This window comes from Mastacembelus armatus, chromosome 24 (assembly GCF_900324485.2).
Source record: "Mastacembelus armatus chromosome 24, fMasArm1.2, whole genome shotgun sequence".
In the NCBI taxonomy this organism is placed as follows: Eukaryota; Metazoa; Chordata; class Actinopteri; order Synbranchiformes; family Mastacembelidae; genus Mastacembelus; species Mastacembelus armatus.
Genome location: NC_046656.1, coordinates 10,692,611 through 10,706,829, shown reverse-complemented (window position 1 = coordinate 10,706,829; position 14,219 = coordinate 10,692,611). Strand labels below are relative to the sequence as shown.

The 14,219-nt window shown below is 42.9% G+C and overlaps 2 protein-coding genes across 4 annotated transcripts in view; one reads left to right on the top strand and one right to left on the bottom strand.

Moving 5' to 3' along the window:
* Nucleotides 1-10,753, top strand: part of ino80 (INO80 complex ATPase subunit) — a 32,661-nt gene extending 21,908 nt beyond the window's left edge. For 2 of the 3 annotated variants that reach the window (XM_026318153.2, XM_026318152.2), the window contains 10 exons: nt 281-408; nt 4,136-4,230; nt 5,175-5,247; nt 5,527-5,685; nt 5,821-5,923; nt 6,049-6,137; nt 6,305-6,460; nt 6,997-7,168; nt 8,642-8,857; nt 9,189-9,397. In XM_026318153.2, coding sequence (XP_026173938.1) covers nt 281-408; nt 4,136-4,230; nt 5,175-5,247; nt 5,527-5,685; nt 5,821-5,923; nt 6,049-6,137; nt 6,305-6,460; nt 6,997-7,168; nt 8,642-8,857; nt 9,189-9,397 — 1,400 coding nt within the window. Of the gene's footprint in view, nt 1-280; nt 409-4,135; nt 4,231-5,174; nt 5,248-5,526; nt 5,686-5,820; nt 5,924-6,048; nt 6,138-6,304; nt 6,461-6,996; nt 7,169-8,641; nt 8,858-9,188 lie in introns of all 3 variants that reach the window. The other variant, XM_026318151.2, reaches the window with a different exon arrangement.
* A 1,161-nt stretch (nt 10,754-11,914) lies between these two features.
* Nucleotides 11,915-13,660, bottom strand: chac1 (ChaC, cation transport regulator homolog 1 (E. coli)). Its single transcript, XM_026318155.1, has 3 exons — nt 13,019-13,660; nt 12,842-12,877; nt 11,915-12,730 (listed from the first exon to the last, which is right to left on the bottom strand). The coding sequence occupies exons 1-3, from the start codon at nt 13,187-13,189 to the stop codon at nt 12,347-12,349; spliced, it is 591 nt and encodes a 196-aa protein (XP_026173940.1). The 5' UTR covers nt 13,190-13,660; the 3' UTR covers nt 11,915-12,346.
* Between the last annotated feature and the right edge of the window lie 559 nt (nt 13,661-14,219).

The window sequence follows — 14,219 nt, the reverse complement described above, 5'->3', positions numbered from 1 at the left end:
TGTTAATCACCTCTGAATTGAGTGGGCTGCTTTTTTGTGTTCTCCCAGTAAGCAGATGTTTAATATTATGTGGTAAAGCACACTGAAGAGCTGAAGTAAGGAAAAGATGATCGCATGGTTGATTATATGAGAAAAAGTCTGTTGTGCAAGTTTACCTCTTTGGACATAACCACCAAGAAACTGTTTTTACATCGCTTAACATAAGCATTACAGTGAAGCATCAGTCTCTCACTGCCCCCGGTAGATGAGAGTTTTCACTTTTTATCCCTTCCTCTTTCAGATAAGGAGAGCCTGATCACAGAAAGCGGCAAGTTGCACACCTTGGATATCCTGTTGAGTCGGCTAAAGGCACAGGGACACAGAGTCCTCATCTACTCACAAATGACACGCATGATAGACCTGCTGGAGGTAAAGACACAGGCGCACACATTTGACGCTTTCTTAACATTGTGAATTTTATCCCCTTGAAGTCTCCATGAATTTGGCTTTCACTCTACCATAACTGAAGCCTTCACAGTAGTGGGATCAAATGTTCCAAGCGGGTTGTTTAACTGGTCCGCTTCCACCAACGAGGTACTGAGTTCCAGTACCGCTAATCAGCCTGCTTGTCCCTTGTTAGTGCACTCATTAGACAGCTAATTAACAGGTCAGGGCTAATTAGCGGGGTCTCATCTGCAGGGGAGGCAGCCAGATGGGAGGAATGGCTGGAAGGAGTGAAGAGGGGTGTAGGGGAGAGGTGGAAACAGGAGTGGAAAGGGCCTTGGGGTAAGGGGAGAAGGAAATAACACTGACATTTTGAAGACAAAGGTAGTTGAGGGGGGAAAAAAGATGGAAAGATAAACATGAATTGGGTTTTCTTGAAAACTCTGGGGTCAATTTTCAGATGTTGTACTACTTTACGATAAAGGCAGATGTAAGCACTTTAGATCATTTTTGGGCAAAAACTTCTGAATTTGTGCTCAAATAATTATTACACCCAAGTCATGGAGACTTTCTGTACTGGATAACCCGTATCTGATCAGAGGCCAGTGGCTTTCAGGGTTAACGTTCAACAAGAGGTGTAAAATCTCTCCATAATAGGAAAACAATAGTGCAAAGTAGCTCTGCCGGTGATCATGTCTCGACAGCCTCGGTGCTGTCCTCTATTGTTACCTCCATATTTGTTTCAGACATCACTATGGAGCCAAAAGCCTTTGGCATGATGTCACTAGGAATTCCTTCCCTATTCACACAGTGCTATTTCCACAGCCAGGTCTTTTAATGGCAGATGGACCCAGCCCAGGTGGTTAAGCGCTGTCTTCCTGTGTGTCTGGAAAACAGTGAGAAAGCCTTATGATATAAGGCCAAAGGAAAGCAGCAGTGGTGAGAGTGCTCGAGATGGCTTAGATAATGCAAGGTAGTCATTCTGTGTTAAAGCTCTAACTGGCTGATCCACCTTTAGTTGTCCCTCCAAGCTATGACTTCCTGGTCTAATGAGGTAATACTACAGTGCCTTGTTTATAAGTGACCTCATAATTTATTTGGCACTGTGACAGCATCTTCTCTACTGATGGGCTAAAGAAACCGCAAAGGAAATCATATACTGTATTCACCCAATCTGGCTTCAGTTTCCTCAACCATATTATCTTTCTTATTGGTCAGGGATAGAAAATTCTACAGCTGGAGTTAATTTTCCAAAAATGGAACTGTGACTACAAGAAGGAGCAAAGGACGAGCTGATGTTTATCTCTGTCATTAGCGTCAGTGTTTTTGTCGCCGGTCGGCTGGCGGGTCTTCTAGGGACATCACATTGTTGGGTGATGGATCGTGGAGGTCCGGGTGGCCTGAAGAAAAATAACATTGCTAGCTTTCTCTGGCAGCAGCCAATAGTGGAGCAGGATTGCCAAGTGACTGCCCTCCTGCTTGAGTTGTCTCTGCGGCTGCTTGGGCAGCACTTCACTGTACTGCGAGTCTGCGGCTTTGATTGCTGTGCTTCCGGGAAAGCCCACGCTAACTGTTCAATTGTGTAGCCAAAAAAATGAACAGTGGATTTTTATCAGCAGTAACAGATTACAGATATGCAGCTCTTAAATGTGATAATGGTCCTGGCTAGTGGAGTTATATTTATCGTGGTGATTAAATTTGAGGGTCTAATGGATGGATGGTTTTTCTAAGCTTTTATCATATTCATGCAATAGTCAAGACCTGGGAGCAAGAAGAGAGAGAGAGACGCCATTTTTTAGTGCAAATGGCCCACAAGTGATTGTTAAGACTGGTGATTGTTAAGACTGCCTGCCTCTGTACTCATCTGAAATCACTTTAGAGACAATTTTAGCATTGCACTCCTGTAACAACTCTGATCAGCCTCATCCATCACTTCACACTTCTCCCTCTGGAGCTGCAAATAGCTCAACTTTAAAATAAATTCTTTTTCCACATACAAACCTTCAGGAAGTATTCAGCCCACCCTTTTGCACACTTTTTTCTCCTCAGTCTATATAAATAAAAAAGCATGTTTGCCACTGAAGATAGTAATCCTCCCCAGCACCTGGAAACACACACTGATGTGTAGGTTTCCCTTTAAGTTAATTGTAGCCCTCCAAGCAGATGTTCTATTGTCATGTTTTTTTTTCTTTTCATAAGTATTTTTGAAACACTGTTCCTGATCTAGAAATTGCATAAATACACACTGTGACCGTGAACTTCTGAGTTTCTTTTTTGTTTTGTTTTTTTTTTTTTACTCTCGGGGCTCATTATTATTTGGGAAGCTGAGAACAACTGGGCTGCCAGTTCTTGCTTTTTCTAGAGGCAGTTTTCATGCACAGCCAAGTGCCAACAGTAAAGAAGTAAAGTAAAATGTTACTTGAGCAGAGATGGAAATATTTGTCAGAAAGCAAAATTTCATCATGCATTGAAAACAAGATTTAGCATTAAGGTTGACTTGAACTTGTGCATTGATTTGTAACATTTGCAAGGAACATATTACAGAATAATTTAAAAACTGCAGAAATTTAGTGGTGCCACTTAGAATTAACACCAACTCAAACAGAATGTGAGAATATATTGCCAGCTGAGGTATAGATTTTAGCGTGGAAAGGTCTTAGCATGCACCATTGCAACAGCATGGTCGCTATGGACTGGAGAGGACTCCACGAAGTTTAGAGATCTTGGATGATTTCTAAAACTTTGATTCTGATTATTTACATCAGGGAGGCTTTCCGAAAAAGCAACAATATCTGCAGCATCCTGCTGACAAGACACCAAAACCTAATCCAACAAGGTTAGCAGCATTTTGGCGCGCACCGGGCTAATGGTCCCTAATGTAGTGTTCACTCAGAGCAGATGGGGCTGTTGGGCACAGAGCCAGACACACATAGAGGAGGGAGTCCCCAGGCGACAGGGGTTTGGGGAGGTCACTGAAAACATAGTCAAATCACTGATATCATTGGTAATGATTGTGTGAGGTGAGTTGTGATGTGTGCCAGTAATTGTGACTGGTTCGCTGGTTCAGGGGCACTGACATGAGAGAGCGAGGAGGTCACGGGGTTCAAGGCAGCGCTTAAAGAGAGATCAACATGTCACCTCATCACTGCTGTTGCTCAGCACCCACACACAAACACACACAGAACAGCTTAACAGACTTTGGAAGGATAGAATGTCAACTCCTGCATTTCTCAGGGTCTCTCTGGACTGGGATTGAGGTTTCAACTCCAGCAAATTTGCATAAGAAATGTGGGATTTTGCTTTTTTGGACACAAAGTTGTTGTCAAACACAAATTCTTTCTTTAAAAATTAACATTTTTGGACCCTCGGAAATGAACAAGTAGACCTGCAGGATTAATCTGCTCCTCAATGACAGTCTAACTTACAATTGTGTATTTCAGAACTTATTAAATTCAGTGTATAGCTGCTGGTGACTGTTCCCTGAGTAAAGGCTCAGTGTGAATCACAGGAGCCTGATGGTTTTTGGGTTTCAAAACTAGTGGAAGAGGAAGGTTCAGCTGTACAAAGTCATACATTCAGAAAATTTGTTTATGAGTTCTTCATATGGGGAGTTCTATTGAACTGTGGCTGTACTAAACAGAGTAAGTGGAGACCTATGTACAACAACACTTATCTCATCGGTTCACCAAATAATTTTGTCCTTTCTTTCCAGGAGTACATGGTTTATCGAAAGCACACCTACATGCGCCTCGATGGATCATCCAAGATTTCTGAACGCAGAGACATGGTGGCTGACTTCCAGAGCCGGTGGGTAGACATAGATAGATCTGCAGTATGCGTGTGTACATGGTATTGAGCATTCCTTTGACAATAAATAACAATAAATCTGACTTTTTGTATATTTCAGCAATCAGTGAACAGTTTAGTCTTACATGTGTAGGTTCAAATGTGTGTGTGTGTGTGTGTGTTTGTATTTCATAGTGAGTCCACATGCTCTGGTTTGCATTAGCATGCAGCTCTGAGGCACCAGAGTAACTTGGGTTCCTGTTGTAGGGAGTGTAGTTGAGAGAGTTTGAGTGACTTTATAAAAATGGGGTTTGTGTTACAGTACCCTTGTATTAGTAGCATGTACATTACATTTCCCAGGTCACTCCTGTCTTAAAGTTTTAAAAGGCTGTCATGCCCAGTTTTGCTGCCAGGATTAACTTTGTGCTGACATGTTTGAGAATGGTTTTTAACTTACAAATGGGGCTTTTCCAATAGAACTACTCGGCTCTGCTCAGCTCAGAACGAGGCGAGTCGACTCTGTTTTTTTTAGGTTTTCAATGCATCCGACACAAGAATCAAACACCCAACATTTGTAAAAACCAGCAACACCAACTGTTTACCATTTTTATCGTCTTTAGCGATGCAAAGGGCTAACGCTACTCACTAAACAACGCTGTGGTCCTAGAGTAAAGAGGAGTACAGCTAAAATTGTCTAATGGAAATGGGGCAATAGGATCTTAATGTTGTGCCACGAAGTATGTATGTGTGTGTGTGTGTGTGTGTGTGTATGTATGTATGTATATATATATATATATATATATATATATATATATACATACACACACACACACACACACACACACACATATATATATATATATATATATATATATATATATATATATATATATCAATTTTTTTGTCTCTCCCTTCACTCCCTCCTTGTTCCCCTCTTCCACTTCTCCCCCCATCTCCCTTCACAGGACGGATATATTTGTGTTTCTGCTGAGTACGAGAGCCGGAGGTCTCGGCATTAACCTGACTGCTGCCGACACAGTGAGTCACCGACATTCTTTTTCATCGCTCTCTCTCTCTCTCTCTCTCTCTCTCTCTCTCTCTCTCTCTCTCTCTCTCTCTCTCTCTCTCTTTCTTTCTCTCTCTCTCTCTCTCCTTCTCTCTCTCTAATCTAGCATGAAAGCCTGCTGCACCTTTATGCTGTCATCTCATCAGCAGGGCTAGACCAAAGTTAACCTTCATATCTTAAATTGTGCCTTGTTGTAGGAAAAAAAGTTTAAATTAAAATTCCAAGTGAGATGTTTTTGTGTTTCCCTCCAGGTTATTTTCTATGACAGTGACTGGAACCCCACAGTGGACCAACAGGCCATGGACAGAGCTCACAGGCTGGGTCAGACAAAGCAGGTCACCGTCTATCGCCTCATCTGTCAGGGCACCATCGAGGAGAGGATTCTGCAGAGGGCCAAGGAGAAGAGCGAGGTCTGAAACACCAGCACTTAAAAACCAACAAGTTAACAGCTTTGCTTTTAGAGTTTTAAAGCCAGCAACAAGCAGAATGATGCAAATATGAATTAAATACAGTTGATTCATGTTTTATTGTTCTTGTGTAACAAGATCCAAAGGGTGGTGATCTCCGGAGGAAACTTCAAACCAGACACACTCAAACCAAAGGAGGTGGTCAGCCTGCTGTTGGACGATGATGAGCTGGAGAAGAAATGTGAGTGTTTAAGGCAGGCACATGCACCTCTTTGTCTTGACTTAATTCAGTTTTACTAAGCGCAGAGCTAATATTTACCACAATTATAACAAGAAAGAAAAAAACTACATTGTCTCCTCTCGCAGTGCGTCAGAGACAGGAGGAGAAGAGGCAGCAGGAGGAGAGCAGCAAAGTGAAGGAGCGCAAGAGAAAGAGGGAGAAGTACGCTGAGAAGGTACTGTACAGCATGATCCACTGAGGGCTCAGCAGTTATTTCGTCTTTAATGGACTAAAGTAGATAATGTCTGTAAGATTTAGCTGCAATAAGGAATTAAACAAGTGTACAAAGTATTCAACCTACCGTGTCCCCTCACTCTTTCCTGTTCTGTGTGTAACCTGCAGAAAAAGAACGAGGAGTCAGACACCAAGAAGAGAAAGGAGGTGAACCTGGTCATCTACCATGCGCCTTCAGCTGACAACTCCAACCTGTCTGCAGATGGAGATGACTCCTTCATCAGTGTGGAGATGGACTCAGCCATGCCCAGCCCTTTCAGTGAGGTGAGAAGGTCAAACGGATCAGCAGAATTGTTCAAGTGTCCATGTCCTCTCTTTTAGCAGAGTGGAGGAGGAGGGAAATACTGTGTATGACAGTGATTTACAGAGTTACAGAGGATGGTTAGTGCATCCATTAGGTCACTTTGGTGTATATCAACAGACTTTTATTTTATATCTTCTGCTTTTAACTTATCTTACACATCTTCCTTTTCTTATCCAGTCTTTTCTTGGTATGTTATTGATTTTTCTGTGGCGGTGCCTTTCATTGTATTCTTCTATTATCCTTGCTTTGTTTTTTTGTTTTTCTTCTCTCAATTTCTTACTTCCTTACCTCCCTTTTCTTTCTTTCTTTCTTGTTATATATATATATGTGTCTATATACCATCTTTCCTCCTCTTCCTTCTTTTTGCATCTCCTCTTGTTCCTTGAACTGTTCCTATACTCTGGCCCTTCACTGCACCGGCCTGATTTCCCTTGTTCCCTGTGGTGCTGACCCCCAGCCTGTGTGTATGTCTGTGTTTGCTCCTGTGCACGGTCAGATCTCCCTGAGCAGTGAGCTCCAGCCCGGCTCGTTGCCACCGGACGCCGATGCGGACGAGAGCAGCAACGACATGCTGGTCATCGTGGACGATCCGGTGTCGTCTGCGCCGTTGTCTCGTGCCACCAACTCCCCTGCCTCTGTGTCTGGATCAGTCTCCGATAACATGAATGGTGAGAAAACAATTGACTTTAGCCACTTTGACTTTTGTATTTGACTACAGAGTGAGAGGACCAATATGCTGCGTATTTGCTAGTACCTTATTTTAGGATCATATACTGGGATGATTTGGAGTTATTATTAACTAGCGTCACCTGAAATATGTGGCCAATGCAGTGTGTATTAAAGAAAAAAAACTGAAATCTCATCCTGTCTTATGAACAGCAGTGTGACTGCCACTGTCAAAATGTTCATATTAGATGATAACCTTGGTACATGTAATCTCTTCCAGTGTCCTTGACTCTAAAAGGTCCAGACTTGGCAAATTAAACATAACCTTAGTGTTATCTATCATATAATATTATTGAGTGTAACACAAAGGTGACTGCTGCACACAAAAGTCCTGCTTCTTAAATTCTCTTTGCTGCGTATTTGTATTTGTTTTTTAATAAGCTTGTGTTCTTTGAGACATGGGGTGTGTTTATCATGTTTGTGCTGGATTATTGAGATCAGTTGCAGTTTGTTTTGGTTCGTTTTGTAATAGGGAGTCCAAAAGGGTAGCTTGCTTTACTTCAGTCTGTATTTATGATGCTTTGCAATAACAAAATCTTTTCTAAACGTATGCTGCTTTAATGAAACTCTTTTGGGGTTTATGCTGCCATGCTGAGACTCCTGCCAGTAAGACTATCGGCTCTTGCAGAGATGCAGATGACATTATAATGAAAGCTTTAGAAGACAGGAAGAAGGTTAGAATGAGAGAGCAAATGGTGAACAAATGAGGAAAAATGGAGGAAGAGTGAGATTATGGTCTGAAGGGAGAGTAAAAGAGGGATTTGAGGTGGATTTTCATCTGGGCCTGGTGTTAGTGATAGGATAGGCTCATCTCCCCCCATTGAGAGGGTGCAGACCACCATAGTTGGATGGAACCATGCAAAGAAAAAAAAGCAGACCAGAGGGGAGAGATGAGGGGAGTAGGTACTGGAAGGATTAAGCACATTACCCATGAGGCAGACCCTGGCTCTAGTTCTGCAGACAGTATGGAAAATGAGCCTGTACTTATGGTAATGATGAGTAATGACTAATGTCTAATAACTCATCCACATTTCAGTAAAACTACCAGTGTATCTTTGAAGAACTGGACTAAGGACAAGCCACATAGAACGTCTCTCTTAGAGTTCTGCTCCTGCCTAACGACATCTTTTTGTGTGTTCACATTCACATCTGTAAGTGACCCGTGTCCAGCTCCAGTGTCAACATCACTGAGGTCCTTAGGTGACATGCATGCACAGATTTAACTGAAAAGAATGACTGTCATTTGCGCAGCAGTCAGATTGTGTAATTTCCTTAAAAACTGCTCAGCTACAACATGTTCCTTCCAGCCTGGCGTGAACAGAAGCTTCGCCAAAAATTTGAAACGCTCCCATCTTTCGACTGACCCCCAACTGATCTGTGTTTTTTCTCTTTATGTGTTTGCCTTCCATCTTTAGGCGTTTCCGCCTCAGACACGATCAGTCCTGGCAGAGGCAGATCCGGGAGGAGTCGGGGACGGCCTAAAGGATCCGGGGGCGGGGCCAAATCAGGAGGGAAAGGGCGTGGGCGCAAGTCAACAGCAGGCAGTGCGGCAGCTATGGCAGGAGCCATGGCCGGTGCAGCAGCTGCATCAGCTGCAGCTTATGCTGCTTATGGCTACAGTGTTTCCAAAGGTTAGCGAGTATCATTTACACTCTGACAAATACATGAATGCACAGTGCTGGTCCACATCTGTCCTGCACCTGAAGGATTTTATGTCGCTATTTGTGCTTTATTCACGTTATTGAGATGGCTGTAGACGTCAGGTAAAAATAATGTCATGCATTTAAACAAAACAATTTGCTAATGGACAATATCATTGCAATTTTATTGACATGTATAGGTGACTGTTTTTTCTCCTTTGCTGTTAATTATGTTGTTTTTCTTATACTACATATAATGTCTACAGTTTGTATATAGCTTGGAACTGGGAGTAACTATCTCCATATCTGACCCTTTTCCTAGCAGGCCTTTCTGCATCCAGCCCGCTGCAGCCTTCCCTGGGCCGGTCTGGTACCAGCCCCGGCTTCAACCCCAGCAGGAGCTCCTCTCCCCAGGCCAAAGGAGGTGCCCCTACCCCAAGCCCCCACAAACAGCTGACCCACAGCCACCACCACAGCAGCCACAGTGCAGTCAGGAAGGGCAAGGGCCCTGCAGGTCCTGGGGCTCGATGATGCACTGTATACACATATGAACGTGCACGCCCAACTGTCTCACTATAGAACACACACATACACACACTGACAACTGACCTACTCTCACTGTGATCGCCACAGACGCCCGACGCCTAAACAGGGACTACAGTATAGTACCTGAGGCTAACTAACTGGAAGACCATACTCTGCCTGCCTGCTCAGCAACTAGAAGGATCCCCTTTACACACACACACACACACACACACACACACACACAGACACACAGTTAATTGAAGGTACAGTCCCTACCAGCTTTCACATTTATTCTGTCAGTTTAATTTTAATGTGTCCAGGTCAGTGGAAAAAACAGTTTTCCTTGAGTATTTGTGTTTGCGTCTGACAAATTTTTTTCCAAGTGCTTGTTTGAGAAGACAAACTGTACTTTTCTATTCACGACAGGCAACTCTTTTGATTTGCTACCTATCAGCCAGCAAAGGCGTGAACCGGCACGTATAGATTAAAGGGCTTTGAAATTCTTGTGTTTGCCAGGGTAATGAGGCAAAGGAGTTTCTGTCAAATGCACTGAGCCATGTCTTCCGTTTCTGGCGTTACTGATTCTCATATGTGTATATTAGGTTATTTAATTGTTTGTGGATACGCTCGGTGCAAAGCGGTGGATGATTCTGCCCTTCACTGAGGTTAATGTGAACCGACACCTGACCTGCCCACACTACAGCTTTTCTACTGAAGCTCTTATTTTTGTAATAAAGGTGTGAGTACTCAAACCAACATGGCAGGTCTTTAGAAAAAGGTGTGTCTTTAAAGTGTATTCTGGTATGGATGGAAGTGAAAAATTCTATATTTTTTGCCCAATGGGAAAATGAATGAATGGATAGTGTAAAAATTATATTCCAAAACAAGGGGGGTACTGGTTGATATGGCAATGCTGCTAAACAGTAAATTTATAAATTCCTTCTGATTATTTGGTCGAATATTTAAGTTATTTGAGTTATGTTAAAAATGGGCAATGAATCATAATTGCAAATAGGATATTCATCTGTATAACTGTGTAAATTGTAATGAAGCCAATTTTATTTTTCAGAAATAGTCTTTTGTGATGAGGAGTCTGTGGTTCCCTTTGATGTTTTAGGAAAATAAAGTTTGCATCTGTGTCCTGAGTTGAGCACTACATGTTATAGGTTTGTTTTTTTTGTGTCAATACTGTGATTATAATGTTATGTTCTATATTGATGTACATAATAAGAGCGACTTTTTCTCTGCCTTTTCCCTCATTCGCCTGTCTATTTTTATAGGTCACATGTACATATGAAGAATGCATCAGCCATTTTACTAACAGGAGGAGCCAACTGAAAATAAAAAGTGCTAAATCGGTCATTCAACTTATTTGGTCATTTATATTTTATGTATTTGTTGTGTTCATTATGGTTTCATTGTTCATTCCAGTGTTTTGTTGATCAGGACAATAATAAAGCAGGGGGTGAGGAAATCCAGCTCAGTGATTAATTGATGGAGGAGCAACTCTGCAAACTACAGTAAGATTTTTTTTTATTTTGAACTTACTTTTTGTTTTGAAATCACTCTTACACTGCACAGGAACATCCAGAACTAAAATCTCATAAGGCCTCCATATATACCCAAGTGTCACACAAGGACTTAATTTCATTTCTAGTGTTCTCAGCATTCAGAAAATGCATGTAACATTTTCAACTGTAGTGCTTCCAGAAATAATGGGCCCATTCTTCGGGATAATCTCCAGACCCCTCTGTATGAAGTTTTCATTGGAACTTTCTTTTGGGGAAATAGTTTCTGAGGACGGTTCACTGTGAGGTCTCAGTAACTGGGACATTGTTTCTGGAAAGACTCAGTTTTAAGTGAATTAAACCAAATTTCATTCACTTCTGTTGGACCGTGGTGGAATCAGAAATCTCAGAGGCTGGAGCAGATTAACCCCATCACCTGAAACCAAAGCTATTTTCAACAGCTTAGTAATGCATGGGTTCCTAAACTGTGAGAAACCAGTATCCTGTGGTTCACCTGTTTCTAGTTAGCATTTACATGGTTTGGTTCAAGGCCAGTAAGATTTCATCATGTTCGGTGCCTTGCAGCATGCTCTTCCTGGTGCACTGTGACACAACCACCAAGCAAACTGTAAACACAGGACTTCCAGGTCTGGACCTGTTCCTGGCCAGCAGTTATATAAGCCTGTGCACCTAGAAAAGACTTGCACATTTGAATCATAGCCAAGGTACAAGTTGCTCTGGCCAATGTTTGGGAGTAGCCTACCCCATGTATGTTTGTTAACATGTATACTTCACTGCCTGCTCCAAACACACAGCTTCACTGAATTATCTAGATAATGCTGCTGTGTAAAACCTGAAACCTGTTCACATCTGGAACATGGACTGATGTGAAAAGTTTCAGTCCAGGTTTTATTCAGGAACAGTAATTTCAACTTGATCAACTTGCTTCTTGGACAACCCTTAGGTGAAACACAGTATGTGTCTGTATGATGTGTAGGCAGAAAAACAGAAAAACTGAGTTGCCTTTAATTTTATTGAGACTTGCACTGGATGGAAAAGTTGCCACATTACAGTCATTTGAATTCCAAAACCAGATCAACCACAACAGCTTTCTGGACCGTCTGAAGGGGCTGGACGGAATCTGAACTGTGCAAATAAAAAAATTAAAAAAATAAACTTAATATGCCTTTTAAAAGAAAATCTGCACTGATGCTTACAGTTATTCAATGATCACAATTTCTACAACATGTACCAGGATTAGATTTCTAATGTAAACATGAAGTTACACTTCAGGAAAAAAATAAGACCACGCTTCCCTTTTGTGATCACTTCAGTAGCATTTCATGGAGTGTAGTGTGAATCTATGTCTGACGACATACAGGTGGAAAGCCTCTAATGTGTATGTGTGTTGACTTATTTTATAAGCTAGTGAGACAAAGGGTACGAGCTACTGGGCTGCTAACAGATAGAACACCGCGTTCAGTGCCGCTGCCTCGATGGAGAACAGGTGATGGTCTTCCACATGCGGGCAGCTGCTCCTCATGAACTGAGCCAGACGGAGCAGGTACTCCAGGTTGTAGCCCGTCTTCCCTCTGGACACTGCGATCTGCGCGCCAATCGTCTCCGGGCTGGCAGGTCCCAGGTAGAGGGCGTTGTCTGAGGTGGCGATGTACACCAGCGCCTCAACCGGAAACTGATCCTCTCCCTCTGGGAAGAAATCCAGCATTTTGGTGACGTAGCCGCCACAGACCGTCTCGCGCACATTGAGGTACTTCAGGGACTCTTCGATCTGTGAACCCGTCACCTCGAACGCAACGCCCCAAGTACTGGCCTGGAAGAGGAAGAGTAACATGTTGAGTCATACATAATATCATTTGCTCCCCCACACCAAAAATCAATCAGTAAATAAATCAACCAATAGGAAGTAGAGCTTTCCACTTACGTCATCATCTTCAATCAGCGTCACCACTCTTCCGGGCTGCAGATAGAGGAAGAGAAAATGGGTCACGTCATGGACAACGCCTGGTGCAGGCCGAGCCAAGATCATTCACAGCAGCAGGTCTGCCCACACAAAGCGAACCCGCACCATTTGTCACAGTAAGCACCAAACACGTCTTACCAACTCGTCGTTTCCGCGATGGAAGTTGTCTCCGTGCCAGAAACGCCTCTTGTACCCTTGGATGTAACCGACCTTGCTCCTCTTGTACCTGAAGTCAGGCTTCCAAACCAGTGACCCGTACCCGAAGATCCACAGGCTGGTCTTCCCGGCGATTATGTCTTGAGGCTTCATTTTGATCGGTGTTATTGACGTTCAGATGGATCGATGAATCGCTCGTTCGGTTGATGGCACTAGCTAAGGGGACTAGCTAGCTAGCGTTAGCTTCCTCCGGTCCAGGAGCAGCGGCACCGGTTGGCTCGCAGGTATACCGCGGACGGCCTGTGAGCCCAACTGCTGTTTGGCAGTTGCGAAGATGGAAACTCGCAGGTGATTTTGCCTTGCACGATGCATTGCCATTGCATTAGAGGTGCCGCATTATGCCTTAAAAATCCATGGCAGCCGCTTAGGCCTTCAGGTCAATGGAGGGAATAAAAATCAAACACCGCCCAGGCCAGCTGCTTCGCCGGCCGGTGATTATGTAAAAATGAAGCTAACAAATAAAAAGATCGAGGTTTGGAGATGGTCGCGTTTCCAAAACTTGGCAGTTGATTTAGGCTCTACCAAGACGCAACGATGGTTTCATGCGTTTCCTCGATAACATGGCAATGCGGCTCTCACGTATTTATACAGTCCAGGGTGACGGGGGCGTCCATAGCAGCGTTCTCGACCAATCAGCTCAAAGGGAGGCGTGTCCTCCAGCATATTTTACCCAATCAGATCTCGGTGCGCCGAAAGAGGTGGAACTTTGAGCCAAACGCGTTAAACTATTGGCTCAAATTTGCCCAAACACGCACACACACCTTTCAATATGATTGGCAAATTAAATGTCACTCCAACTGAGTCAATTTATGATAGGTCGCCTGTGTTGTCAGTCATTACCACAGGGGTTCAGATTTGATCTGGCTGATGCAACTTCCCACCGCATTTCAGGACCAGAACAGCTGAGAGTCAACATACCATGAGATTGCGTCAGATTTGGTCTAGGACTAATACCATAAAATAAAACAAATTAACCTTAATATAAAATAGCATTCATATTTAAGCATAACACAAATTTAATAAGTCATTCTGCCTATGAAAATTACATGACCTGAATAATTAGGATAGAAATTTCATTATTTATTAGAATCATTTGAATGTATGTTTCTGTGAGCCAGGACAT